We start from the raw sequence: 14,700 nt of genomic DNA on the forward strand, positions 1-14,700 counted from the left end.
CCAGGTTTCATCATAACTTTTGTTTTTGAACTTTTAAAAGTGCTTTATTTAGAATTCATATCTCCCCATCTCTTTAAGTTGGTGTCCCTACCCATTTCAGTAAAGTTTGCTCCCAGTCACAGGTACCTGGAGAGACCACCTGCTTATTCCGAGTACTCCTACGACTACACTTGTTAATATGAGTAAATTAAGGGAAAAGTCCACTAGAGTCCTGCTGAAGCCAGCGGGGACTCATCTATTTATAGACGCCGAGCTATTAAACGAAAGCTTTACTTTTATTGAGAATAAGTTCTGATCAGGCAGGAGATGTTGCATCCAGAAAAGGGAATTGAAGCATTATTCTCCTTGTGGGAAGCGAAATCCTACTGAGAGAAGTAGGAGTAATTTCCGCCATTACACAGCGCTTTGCGAAGGGCAACGACGCTAAGATCGCACAAACTCGGAGGAGACTTCCTTCCAAGGAAACGCGAGTGGAACCAGCTGAGAAGAAGCAGCTCGGGACGTTTCCTGACTGGCGATTTCTAGTGTCATCGTACCATCGCTGTTGTCATGTATCAGGAGGGTAGGAAGATGGGCTTCGCATCACCACAGCTGATGGTGCGGTGACACTGTCGAACAACAGTAAGGAAACGGCATAAGACCTCCTTTCCAGCTGTTTTCGAGATATTATTATATGGAATAAATTTAATGGAATATGCTGCTGAATAAGTGCCTATAGAATTATATGGAGTTTAAAGCCCATAGTGGGAATTCGGCACGCTCTATGGATTCCTCTTGATCCTAATCCGAGTAAACATCTTTAAGGCTGCGTTTTAAACTTGATTCACTCACACCCCAACTGAAGCACCTGCTCTACGTGTGTTTGTTTTAATCATGGTTGGCCAGATAAACCACAATTGGCTGGATGTCTAGGAGAAGCATACACCATTACACCAAGCAAATACTATTATAGCTTTAGTGCAATGTGTGAACAAAAACTACTGCATTTCTTCCTCAAAATACTTTAGATAAGGTCAAGTTTCGCACATATTCCCAATCAAGACACGGAAGCAAAAAGGCGCTTTTTACTTGAAAGGAAACTTCACCAAAAATGCAAGGCAACTAACACGAAGCTTGTTAAATTTCTATTCCAACACCAGAAAGCCAAATATCGCCTTCTAAAATCAACATAAATCCTATCCTACGGAATCCACGCTTGAAATTTAGTGTTGATTAAATCAGAAATTATTTCGGTGAGAAGCACAGTAAGGTCTGGCATGCATTTAAGTAAAATTAAGTCCTACAGAGGTGTGATTATTTAGATGTTAACTGTTAAGATATTTGGATCCATTCGGACAATTTTGTTTATCAGGCTTAGCTTTGTTGAAATGGTTATAAGTTTAATTTTGTTTATTCAAGTTTAAGTCACTTTGGACAATGCTATAAAAATACTGACACACTTCCTAACCACACACCCGACTTTGTCCTAATATTATTATGCAAGTGTGTGGGTGAAGATAAATGAGAAAAAAGGGAAAGGGTTTTTTAGATATTTTAGGCTTTGCTTAGGGCAGCCAACCCTACTGTAGGACTCCTTGCTCGTTATTTGAGAACTGTACATATACATTTCCACTGTAATTATCCCGGAATAAGGAAGGGAAAAGGGAAAGGAGGAATATCCCTTCGAGTTTTAAGCATATGGTGCAAGGACAGAAAAACTTGCCTGTTGAACCTTAAACCAAGTTTACTCGGAATTACGACCCATTAAGTCCAAGCAGGGGAACGGTTGTTTTTCTAATCTAAATGAACAGGGAACCGGAGATGTGGAGGGGAGGGATCTAGGAGAACCCCAAATTTACTAAGAAACCCTTTAAAGGCACGCACAATACCCTTTCATCTTGCCCACCGTTTTAATACGGCAGAATAAAAAGCATCTGCTATCCACCTTCCTGATCAAAGAATGTGCAGGATCCTAAGGAGAGCTGCGAGCTCTTCGCTGTAAAAGCTATTAAACGTCGTGGTGCTAATTTCAAACAAATGCGTGCATGTGACTGAGCTGCTGCTCGCTAGATGGAAGGTCATTCGCTCTCGTGCGCTATCGAGTTAAGTTTAGGGTAGCTTTAAAAAGGTTTGAATGCCCGTGTCGCCCGCCAGCTAACGTTTAGGAAGGGAACCCCCCCCCCTTTACCACACCGAACGTGGGATGGGCACAGGGATAATTAAAGGGTTTTCTTAGGATTTTGGAATAATCTACCTATTCGAAACACCCGAGATTGAGATCTGGTTTTTTAAAAAAAAAAAAATAAATGCTTGGGCCAAGGGAAAAACCACGACACGGTTTGTTCTGTGCGGAGAAGGGAGGGGGGGTCGCTAAGGAAAGAGACATACAAGGTGGAGAATGAAGTGTCATGATTTTCAGCATTTCGTTGTCATCCACCTCCTACTGAAGAGACGTTGGGACGGCCCCACGGTTTGCGGGCTTTCTGCGTGTGCGAGGAAAGGGGGGAGCGGGGGGGGGGAGAGAGAGAGAGAAAGAGAGAGAGACTGCGCGTGCGCGGTTGTAGGTGCGTGGCCAGCCAGAGCCGCTTTCAAGTGACCGGGAGAACCAGCGCTCGACCCGGCGCGCAGCGCAAGGCGCCGGCTGCTTCGGACGGGACGGGCGGGCGGGCGGGAGGGGGCGTGGCCAGAGGCGTCTCCTCTCTAGCTGTGCGAGTAGAAGCCGTAGTAGCCGATGTCCTTGGCGCAGGTCTTGTCGCAGTCCCTGGGGGCCAAGGAGGGCTCGCTCTTGAGGGGCGAAGAGCTCTCGGAGGCCGGGGTGCCCACGGGAGAAAGCCGCCGGCGCTTGGCCTGCTCGTAAATCCCAGAGTCGGTGGAATCGATGGACTTGATGGACGAGGGGGTCTCGATCCAGCTGGAGTCGGACAAGTCCTTCGGGGGCTTGGAGTCCTCGGCGGGCGGCCCGGCAGCGGGCGGCGGCGGCGGCGCCACCAAAGGGGAGCGCTCAGGGGGCGCCAGGCTGTCGGGTTCCTCCCCGCCGCCAGCCCCGGCGGGCAAATAGGGGTTTCCTCCAGCGCGGGCACCGCTGCTGTTAGGCCAGCACGACAAGGATTTGGCGCAATACTGGGGCGGGCTGCGTGCCCCCCAGCCCGAGGGGTCCGGGTAGTAGCCGAGCGGGCGAGCGGTGCAGCCGGCCGCCTGCAACGGGAGAGCCTTGACGCCGGCGGCGGCGTAAGATAATAGCGTGGCGGCGTTTCCCGCCAAATCTCCGGCGGGGTCGTAGGCCGAGGCGGCCGCGAAGTCCAGCCTATTGTTGGCGGGCGTGACGAACCAGCGCTGAGGCGAAGGCGCGGCGGGCTCTTCGGCTTGCTGTGGAGACAGCAGCCCGTTAGGGTGAGGCACGCCTCGATCCGGCACAGGCCCTCCGGGTCCCACGCCGCCTCCGGCGCCCGCTCCCGGGTGGTGGTGGTGGTGGAAGCCGCGGGATTTGGCGTAGTTGCTGACGAACTGGTCCTGCAGGAAGGAGCCCGCCGCGGCCGCCGCCATCGCGTAACGAGCCCCCGGCACGATCTGAGAGCGGGGAGAGTCATTGGGCGACGGGGTCAAGCGGTCCATGTCGCAGCCCGTGTAGATCCTGGGGAGGACAAAGGGCAGGGAAACAAAGCAGAAAGGAAGGGAAGGTGACTGGGCGGATTGGCGAGATGGGGAGGGCAAGAGCCGGTCCTTCCATTCCCCCCCCACCCCCCAGCCCAAAACAGGGCGTGCACTCAAACCACTGAAGGATCGCGGGGCTTAACATCTGCCTGAGCTGGTAATTCAGCCTGCGAGTGAAAGTTGGACTACAGTTCTCCACCCTCCACCCCCACTTGTCCAAAACTGGCAGAGACGGCTCTACATTGGGGAAAGCTCGAGGCCTTCTTTCACTAATCCACTTAATTTATTCCGAGAGTGTCTCTGAGCACGTGCAAAGTAGCCGAACCTCCACTGCTGGAGCACCATCTCTCCCTTAAACTAAATGGCCCAGCACCGTTGCGTCTTGCATTGACGATATAAATAGGGCGTCTCTATCGCGATATATTGCCCCGGTGACTGCTGGCTGGAGCTCTAGAGACTGGAAATACACTGTGATCGGTGTCCCAGTGACTGAAGAGGTCTTTTAGGCAAGCTAGATTTAAAAGGTATCGCTCTGGTTTTACAATTCCTGCCTTCATGGACCAGGGATGCTATTTTGCCTTTCTCGCTGCAGGCATCGCAACTCAAACTACTCCACCCCTCTGCCGCGCAAGAACTAAGTGAGATGCCGAGAGTGGGTGCCCGGGTCTCTCCAAACTGTGCCAAAATCAGGGCAAGGTTTTTTGATGGACGGAGGTTTTCTCCAACGTCTGCACAAACTTCCCCAGGTGTAGCTTAGCGGAAGAGAATACAACAGTCTGCGGACCCGGGATAAAAAGCCCTCCAGAGATCAATGAGGACGGCCAATAAGAGACAGTGGCTTAGCTAAGGACATGCTTAGAATCCTAAAAGCTTGAGATTCTGGGTTGCCCTAGAAATCAACATGCTCGCAGAAATTAAGACCTGAGGACAGATGCACAAAAGACTAAAATTCTCCGACTGGAGAGAGGGGTGAAGAATAGACTCTCTACACATTTGATTTCTGCTCTGAGGTGTATAAACCAGTCTAGCTGTTTCTCCACAACTGCTTTTCAGATGACTTGGGCTGAGAATAATAGAAATGGTAATCCAATGCAACAAGGGGAGGTTACTCCAGAGATTCCAAAACTAATGAGAGATTAATGAGACGGGGGTCCTTAAGATGAGTGTAGAAAATAGAAACCCAATGAAACTAACTTTCTTTGGGGAGGAGAAAAAATACTGTTTAAAGTTGTGGAGAGCTGCTCTGGGAGAGAATGGAAGAACCATGGAAATGGTGGACCTCCAGAATTTAAAAATCAGAAGCAACTGATTAACTTATGTGGCCATTAGACTATATCTGGAAACCCTCCTGGGTGCAGATCTTTACATAAATTCCAAAGGGTTATAGGCTTGACATTGTGAATTTACAGTACTGCAAAGCTTCAAAATTGTAGAATTTGTTTCAGGTAACACTTTGTATTAGAATAGCTTTTCCCTTTATAAGCACTCAGCAGCCAAACCCAGATACAAGAGTTTTGCTTTACTAGGAGTAAGCTGTATTTCTACCCTGGGTCTAATTAAACAGGATGACCTCGCAAAAAGTAAGAACTCCCAGAACTTCCCACATAAGGCTACTTTTCCTAACCCATTAAATGAAATAGAGGCCACACATAACATGAAGCTCCGAGTTTCCAACAAGGTCTCCACCCTTGGACATCCAGAAAAGAAGAAACTCACTACACAGCTTTTTTGAGCCCAGGATCCAACAGAGGCCTGATCTGCTTGATAACTAACCAAGATATGAAACAATAGATTGTGTTGGGTTCGCTAATACACACATAGTAAGTTGCTTTAAAACATGTTTTTAAAAGCCCTTTTAAGGGAAGAGGGAAATCACGTCTGAAATTCTCCCTGGTTAACTGAGTCAATCCCGATTACCTGCTGTTAAAACTGCTGTTGAATTTGAAAGGGAGCTCCCTGTCTATTTTCCCAGAATTTGTCCTTCCTTTAGTGGGACAAGTGGCCACAGGCCCAGATACTCCTGTTCCAGAGCCATTTGGTAGGAACTGCAGGCAGGATAGTCTGGGCACATTTATCCCAAGGGATTTATTTTTATTTATTTTTATTATTTCTCTCCTTTGTTATTTTGAGAACTCAAGATAACAAAATATAGCTAATACTCCTTTCTCCTATTTCCCCCCACAAACAGCAGTTGGGCCAAAAGAGAATGACTGGCCCAAAGTCACCCAGCTGACTTTCATGTCTAAAGTGGGACTAGAACTCACAGTCTCCTGGTTTCCAGTTGGTGCCTTAACCACTGCACCAAACCGGCTCTCTAGCTCTCCCTGGCAGCTTCCAGTGTGCCAGTAGCAGGGCAAAAGAGCTAGCGATACACTCTCATTCAAAATCCATGCCATCATCAACTGTCTATCAAAGGGGACGGATGGACAAATGATTGCATCCTTTTCTTCTGGATTAATCAATCCAGATAAACTACCTCACCTTTGGCTTCCTCCTCAGGATTGTGGCTTGTCTGATTTTGTTGTCATTGTCATGAATTGGGGTGGGGTGGATTAGAGTTAAATTGTGGATTTTTAATGTTCTATGCAACCCAGAGTCACTGTGTGTGAGTTGGGCGGCTATATAAATGTGTTTAATTAATGAACACATAAATGGATGAAGAAAAGGCACTCAGTCCTGGCAGTAGCAGGAGAAAGTTTATAACTTGCTTGGAGCAAGCTGGTTAATGAATCCTGCTGTACTTCGGCCTGATTTAGTCTCACTAGCATTTCATTGATGCTTTTCAGCTTCCGGGTTTGGTGCCCCTCCCACATTGGTTCTGGCCACCGTGACCTTACACCCTGGTGAGATATCTAGTTGGTGAATCACTCCTGGAGATTGGAGAACTTCGGGACAGGAAAGCAAGGTAGATGTACAATGTGACACCTTTTGGGAGCATTCTCCACTGTAATTTCGTATATCTTGGGACATCTTTTTTGTCTCCTGATCTGCTCCCCAATCAACCACACTTTCATTTAAATGTATGCAACTATTACTCCCATGAGTCTGGGAACAGATGACTGGGAATTTTGGGAGTTCTAATCCAACTCACTTGTAGGGCATTGGAATGCCAGGTTGTCAACCTTTCAGCTGTCCTAGTTTTGTTTCCTTCAAGGCAAAACTTCAAAAGAACTGTCTTGCCCCCCCCCCCACTTCCCAAAGGCCTATTTTCCTGAGGACAGCTGGCTCAGCACTCTTTCTACCTTTTTCTCCAGACAAAATGAAGGTGCTTGCCAGTCCCCATTGCTCACTCTTAGCTGGGAATGCTAACCCCTACTTCAGTTATTTTTGAATAATCTGAGTAGATTGTGACAAATTTTAGGAGTCATGCTGGACATCAACATCCAGGTCACCTAGAAAGAAGTCTTTCCTTCCCTTCTTTCAAGCTCAGTTTGGAGCTTTACCCCTCTGCCAACCCCGAGATGGTTTGCCTATTTACAGTAGAAGGGAAACACCAGGCAGTCTCTTGGCATTGGTGAATAACAAAGCTTCCTTGAGTGCCTTTTTCAGCGGAAAGGTGGACTACAAAACAATACCAATAGTACTATTGCTATTGCCACAAGACCCTGATTTTATCCTCACGCTAAGGGGGGAGGGGAGGAGGAGGAGTTGAGAGGAATAAATGACTAGTTTCTTCTAACGCTTAGTTTAAAATTAAATACAGGCTTCAGGACATCAGCAACACCTCCGCAGTGTTTGTAATTGGAGATAATCCGGGAGAAGTCCAGCCAAACAACGGGGTACTGATTAGACAGAGACCCGCTGGGGGTAATGGAGTTCTTCGGGGCTGAGGAAGAACTCTGGGCATCTCGCGCCTGAATCCTAATTGCTTGTTTCCAAGGGCCTGGTTTTTCGGAGGAAGCTTATAGAGTTTGTAGTCGGGACTGATATTATCTCACTAGATAACGAGCTGCTTCTGGCGAGCCAGTGGGAAGTTCCTGCTGCTTACATTCAAAATATTCCCTTCACTTTAAATTCTGTCCGCTTCGTATTCCACGAAGAGTTCGAAAGCTCTCCCTGGATCCCAAAGGGCTTAGATAGGACAGCGGCAGGCGCGGGTCGGGGGGGGGGGGGGTCTGCAAGTCTAATGCTAACTCAGAATGATTGGGGTCTTCATCGGTGGAGTAGGCAAGGGAGCAACTATCTTCGTGCCCTGCTGCAAAAAAACCCTCATCCTTTGGGATTTACCGCCTTAGGTTGCGCGTTAAACAAATACAAGTTTTACTCTATGGACGGTCTTTACGGAGAAAAGACAAAATGCAAAGCTGAGAGCCACGGATCTCTCCCGTTGCAAAGCCTTCAAAGAGCATTTTAAGAGTTTCGTACACGCCCGCCGTTGTAGCCACTGTTCCTCTAGTTCACATGCTAAGTCTGCGCGCTCCCCCAGTGGATTTATCCTAAAGGTATCCCCAATAGCACATATTATAACCCGCTCTCGAAAGTCCCAGGGTCTTCTTTGGATAAGTCAAAAAAAAAAAAAAAACAACCCACCCGGCATCCATTTAATAGGGCTGGACGTGCCAGGGCCAATGAATGTCTCAAGACAAGGAACTTACGTGTCGTAGTTATCTCGGAAGCCTTTTGCGAAGGGGTTGTGATCGATCTTCAGCTGTGTGATCTACAGAGGAGAGGGGAGGGGGGAGAAAGAGTCAGACAGTGGTCTCTCCTCTACTGATTCTCTGTGTAAGATAAGCAGATGCCTAGCTTTTTTTTTTTCCCCCAGAGTGGATTAATTCTTTTTAAGAGAACAACGCTGGTCATTTCCTTGTGAGAATTTCTCTCATGAAGAGAAAAGATCTGGAAATAAATGAGGGCTAAGTGGCCTCTTCCCCAGCACGTGCACCACACAATCTTCCCTGCGATGTTAGTCATTCTGAAGGATCAACGGGGATCTTGGAGCAGAGAAACTTTGCCTTCCAGTTGGCTTTTTGTTCTGCCTCGAGGTAGTTCTGACAACCTCCTTGGAAGGACCACAAAGTCAAGGTCCGGTTTAGGTACCTTTACGCCTCTTATTTAGAATTAAATTCCTCCTAATTAGATAAGACTAATAAGACTCACTTCGGAACAATTCCACCGAGGATAGCTATGCGAGAGGATTAGCATCTAGACACATGCTTGGAATGTGTCACAAGACTTTTACTAGCCAGTCGAATAAAACGTTTAGCCCAGGGAACATTGTAGAAACTAAATCTGGACCAACAGCTCTGGATCATTTGCAGTGAAATGGAAGGTTCTCTGAATCTCAGGGGGGGGGGGGTTTGACAATGACAGCAATATAGTAGCATATACTTGCTATGGTTAATTTAATGTAATGCTCTTTTTCCTAGTTTCGATACAGGCTAAACTACAAATGAACTACAGGTTCCCCCCCCTCCCTAATACTAAACTGAAATGTGGTTGACTAGTTTGCTATTCAGTAGGTCGAATAAACACATCCATCCCTTGGCTAATTATATGGTTCAAATGAAGCAAAGTCCTGGTGAACTAAAACTAATCTTTCCTATGTCTAGTAAAAACACATAATAGAGTCCCCAAACCTGTAGTTGGCTCGTTGGTGATTTAGAATCTAACACAAAGAAGGTGGTGATTAAAGTCAGACTTTAAATAGAATTTGTTAGTATGGGCTGCTATACCCGTTTCCTGGAAATTAATCTAACTGAGGCCCCCAGTCCATGGGTTTTTTTTAAAATTATTATTATTTATTTCTTTTGCGGATGCATACGGCATTTTCAGGGCCTACAATAGAGAGGCAAAGGGTGCCCTCCACAAATCAAGGCTCAAATATCCTGGATCCAGCCAAGTTATTTTGGCATTCCTCTCGCCTTCTGCGATACTCAAAAGCTGTAGTCATGAATTAAACAACGACCAATCTGCTGCCCTTCAAAGGCACGCCAAACCTGCTCTTGAGACCGTGGCTTCACCCTAGGGCCGGCTTTACCTTAGGCCGCAAAAGTAAACAGTTCCAAACAAATCTGACCGGGAAAAGGAGAGGTAACTTTGCTCGTGGAGGACGACGAAGGGCCAAAACCAGTCTATAGAGAGGTTCATGCTTTCAAAGCTGGTTAAAGCGATCTGGAAATATTTAATGCTCTTGGAGAAACTGAGAGGCTCCTTCCCCAACCCACCCACCCACCTTTTTTTTTTTTACAATTGGGGTTGGGAAGAATCGGGACTCGAAAGCAGGTTTGAATGATTTCGCAAGCAGTTTAGACAATTAATCCACCGCCATCACTTTGTGGTCTGAAATCATGATTCGCCTCTACCCTCCCGGCCTCCATAGCTGCACTTGTGCCCCCCCCAAAAAAAAATCCCGAAAAGGCCCAGAACCAAGCGAGTGAGAAAAGCACTTTACATCGGTGTTCTGATAGGCAGTGACGGCGATGAACTGCGTCTCAGGGAAAGTGAAGGTCTGAACCCGACCCGGCTGGCTGGTGTCTTCAGTGCCGTCTTCGTTCACCTCCACCACGTGCAGGCGAGGCTGATATTTGTGGAGGGACTGCAGGACCACCATCTGCAGACGGAGAAAAAGAGTAAGGGGGAGCGAGGAGAAAAGTCGGGGACTGTTTTTTTTTTTTTTTTTTACTTTGCATGAGAGAAGGGGAGCAACTTTATATTCCAGATCGTCTCCCAAATCTCCCGAGAAGCCGAACCGCCACACCAGTCTTGCCTTCTCCAAACTTCTCAATCCCTCCCCAGTTTCGCGCTTCTAAGGAGGATCGCTCGCCGGATTTCGCCACCTGTTCCAAAAGCGCGGATCTGCACCTCGCTTCCACACACACCCTCCCCCAAGTTATTAGAAAGCTGAAATTAAGAACGGGAGGGAAAAAGGAAAGAGCCCGGACACGCCAGGCTATTCCTCTGATCCCGACTCCTCTCTCCCCGCCTCTCTTATTTTTTCCTCTCTTTAACTGAAACGCAATGCCTGGGGAGAAAAAAAAAAAGCCGAGGCCGTTTTAGCAGCTTTCCACCGCCTCGATTCCGAAGCCTTCGCCTGGGAGAAGACGGTCTCCTGCTCAAACGCTGGTGCAAGCGCATCTCCCTCGCTTTACCTGTCTATTGAATTGGCCTCTTTTTCCCCCTCCAGGTTTGTACAATAGGGGATGGATTTGCAGAAAAAGCTCACACGCAAATGAAATGAATGTGGAGCGCAGGATGGGATGCCCGCGCGTGCAATCTCTTGGCCATGCAGGGCGCAGTGCCGCCTCTCTCGAGTCCCAAAACTGACCTGCCCATTGTTGTTGGACGCCCCTTTATTGTTGGTCAATTTCAGTTTCCCGAAGGAGATTTCCTGGCGCATCCAATGGGCTCCTGTGTTGGGCGAGTCCGGGTGCATGTAGACACGGTTTCCTGAAGATGAGAACCCCGGGTTTGTCAAAGAGCAAACAAATGTTGGAGAGAAAGACATTCACACAGTGAATCTTCCCTTCCTTCTTTTCCTTCTCCCCACTCTAACCTTTCTTATATGATTCCAACAATTTCCCCAGATATCCCAGTTTCGAAAAGACAAAACTGCTCCTTCGTTTTAATTTACTATTATATGGTATGTTTTTAGGTATTTCAACTCGGGAAACCAAAGGAAAGAAAGCGGGAATGGGGGGCGGGGGGGGGGGAAGCCAGGGGAAGACCTTCAGTTTTAGCCTCCCCCTAAGTTTTGTGTAGCCTTACCGGCCCAAGAAGGACCACTAATGAAGTCTTCTCACCTAAGCCACCCGAGCCTAGGATGCAAGTCTTTGTGCGCACCCACGTACCAGGGAAAAGAGGACCCGAGGAAGGACTTGCCTTGCACGTTGGTGTCCGCTTTGCCACAAGGTACCCATTTGCCGCCTTGGAACCGCCAGTGGTTTGGGTCGGCCAGGATGACATCCACAAAAATATTGTAGTGAGCCGTGGGATCCAGACCCGAAATATTAAAACTTAAGAAAGGGAACATTCGCCTGTTTTAAGAAAGAAGGCGGGGAAAGGAGGGTGAGGAAAAGTGACGGGATTGAAAAGGAGGGAGATCATAATTTTATAAATACATAACTGTCCCCCTAAAATTCTCAAAAACCTTTTCTTGAGCGAATGTTGCAGAGGAAAGTACCCGAAGGGTGCACCGATTTTAGGCATCTCGCTCCGCGCCTTTTTGTCTAGCGGATCGAGCCTGGGAGGAAAAGGTCCTCTGCGTACTCATCTCCAAGTGAATCCGGCTGAAATCGAGGGTTATTTCCGAGGAAACCGGGCTGGCGGGTTGGCACATCGGCTTGTAACCCAAAAAGATCCTCGCGGGTTTCTACTGTAATTTGCCCGGAAGTAAGTCCCAGCGATTTCATTGCCTTTTGCCTTCAACTGATGGGCTGTCAAATTTCAATGTGCAAAAACCAACCGAGAAGTGATGGACTTCCCCATCATTCGGGGATCAGCAAAGGAAGCGAGGCGAAGCCCTTGATCGCCAGAAAGTGCGGCAGAAATGGCCCAAGGTACACCGAAGACCCCGGCGCCCGTTCCCAAGAGGGAAGCAATCATTCTTCGTATTGTTTATGACTCTTAAATAAGTCAGAGCGAGGAAGGAAAATATCGTAAATAAATGGGGGGGGGGTCTTATAGGCCCAAATATGTATTTATATATATATATATATATAAAACTAAGAACTGGATTTATTCCAGCCCCAAAAACGAGATTGCCATTATTTTTAATCTTAAAAACCTGAAGCAAAATGAAAGGATATGGGAAAAGGAAAGAAAAAGGAAAAAGGAAAGAAAAAGAACACGAGAGGTCTACAGCCAAAGGAGAAGGAGAAAGAATAATGACGACAATAGCAATAATATTAAGAGTTGATGAAGATGCAGATGAAGATGATAACACAAGAGGTGCGGGACAAGAAGAGAGGAAAAAATGGCAAAAAATAATAATACTTTGAGCAGAGCCCGGAGTCTCGGCAGGAAAGCCGACTTTTCCCGCGGCCAGGCACCCGGGCTCGGGTTCGGAGGGTGCTCTTGCTCGCCCTTTCCCGGTCCCTCAGCCTCCCTCGTCCTCCTCCGCTTTCTTCTCGGCGGCGTTGCGCCTGGCTGGCATCCTTCGACCGCAGCCGCCGCTTACCTGCCTTGCTTGGTAATGATCATCTCGGTCTGGTGCCGGTGGAACTTCAGCCAGAGCGGCCTGTTGCATAGGTAGACTTGCGCCTTGCCGGGGACGAGGCCAGCCTGGGCAGAGGGGAACTGATAGAAGGGCGACCCTTGGTAGGAATGACCGTACTGCTGCGGGTAAGGGTAGCCGGCAGCCGGATAGCCTTGAGGCGCCGCGGAGTTGGAGAGCAGGCTGTTGTATGCTCCGTTGGCGATGACCGGGTGGTGCGCCATGTAGCGGCTGGGGCTGGCGAGCGAGAAGGCGGCCGCGTGGTTGTGCTGACCCGGGTAGGGGAACATGGTAGCGGCGGTGGCCGGGGGAGCCGAGGCAGCGGCCGGGGGCTGGCCGGAGGAAGCTGGCGTGGAGAGCAGGTATCGATCCGCCGCGGCTGCGGCCGCCGCCGCTGCTGCTGCTGCTGCCGCTGCCGCAGCCGCCGCCGCTCCATCGAAGGTTGGACGGAGCTGCTCCTGGCCGCCGCCGCCGTCCAAGACGACAGGCGAGAGTTTGGCGCGCTGCTGTTGCTGCTGCTGCTGCTGCTGAGGCGGCGGCGGCGGCGGCGGCGGCTGCTGGGCGTCCCCTGGCGGGTCTTTGGAGTCAGGGAAATTGTCTGCCTCGGCCTGATTCGTCATCCCCCCCCTGGCGAGTTTTTTCAGAGGTGAACTTCTCTCCAGGTTGTCAGCGCTCGCCGAAAGGAGGGCGGCGGCGGCGGCGGCGGCAGCCGGATGGTGATGGGGGTGCGGGTGGAGGTGCTCGTGCAAGACAAGCTCGGATCCGCCCGCGGCAGGCGGGTAAGCGCCGCCGCCGCCGCCGCCAGCGCTCACATGGAGAAATTTCTTGGAGAGCATCATCGACGGAGGCGACAGACAATGCTCCAGCTGCATGGCTCCAGACCCGGCCCGCTTTTTGGCCAAAGCCTGCCCGGGGTAGCGTAACGGTAGCACGGGGTCGCTTGGGGGCGGGGGACGGGAATCGCTTAAGGCCCCCAGCTCATCATCCCGGGACCCTCGGCGGCGAGGGACCCAAAGCAGCTTCTCCCACCACCCAAGGCTGGTCCCGATCTGAAGCCACGGTTCCCTCCCCCCCCCTCGCCACCACCAAAAGCACCGCTCCCTGGGAGAAGAGATTGGCCAATTGACACCGTGCAGCAATCAGCCAAGCCGCACTTTTGATCTCCCTGGTTGCCGAACGCATGAAACGGCTCCTGCCATTGGTTAACCGCTGACAGTAATTTAATTAGATAGACGTTAATTAGGATAATCACCTGGCTCCCGGTCGCGCGACGATCGAGGCAAATGAATATATATATATATATACATATACTTTTTACTGTATATATATATATGTTTATATATATATATACGCACAGAGATATATACAGTAATATATATATATATATATATATATATATATATATATATATATATATATATATATATATATATATATATATATATATATATATATATATATATATATATATATATAATACTTTTTAGAATTATTTGTGTGTGTGTGACAAATAAAGAGAGAGGGCTACGCAGCCCTCCACTATCCTGTGTGGCAGTGTAGGAAGTCTTGAGAGAGAGAATTTGGGGTACTGTCGTCCCGCCCCTCTCCTTTCGCGCCGGCCTCCTTTCTGGCTACGCGACTCGGGGCTTTCAGGAGCCCCGAAACAGAGCCACCCCTCTCTGGGCTTCCTAGCGTCGCGTTTTCTTTCGCCTCGGAGGCAGCTCCAAAGCCCCCGCGGCGTTCGGAGGCGCTTCGTCAGAGGGAGAGGAGAGGCCCCACCTCCTCCTTAAGGTGAAGCGCTTGGACGGGCCGCCTTGTCCCAGAGTTTCCCCTGAGGGAACGGCCGGAAGATTGACCGGCCCGATTTCCCGCGCATTCTGACCCAAGAGCTGCCCCGTTCCTGGTCCAAGCGGGAGCTC

General features: G+C 49.1%; 1 protein-coding gene across 1 annotated transcript; it reads right to left on the reverse strand.

Moving 5' to 3' along the window:
• Positions 1-2,679: 2,679 nt before the first annotated feature.
• Positions 2,680-13,653, reverse strand: TBR1 (T-box brain transcription factor 1). The gene is made up of 6 exons (XM_070956975.1): positions 12,746-13,653; positions 11,449-11,603; positions 10,895-11,016; positions 10,022-10,180; positions 8,226-8,287; positions 2,680-3,610 (listed from the first exon to the last, which is right to left on the reverse strand). Exons 1-6 carry the CDS (start codon positions 13,651-13,653, stop codon positions 2,680-2,682), a joined length of 2,337 nt encoding a protein of 778 aa, XP_070813076.1.
• Positions 13,654-14,700: the final 1,047 nt, after the last annotated feature.

The sequence above is a fragment of the Pituophis catenifer genome, unplaced genomic scaffold, assembly GCF_029215685.1.
Source record: "Pituophis catenifer annectens isolate HBS135680 unplaced genomic scaffold, rPitCat1.0.hap2 SCAF_1, whole genome shotgun sequence".
NCBI lineage: Eukaryota > Metazoa > Chordata > Lepidosauria > Squamata > Colubridae > Pituophis > Pituophis catenifer.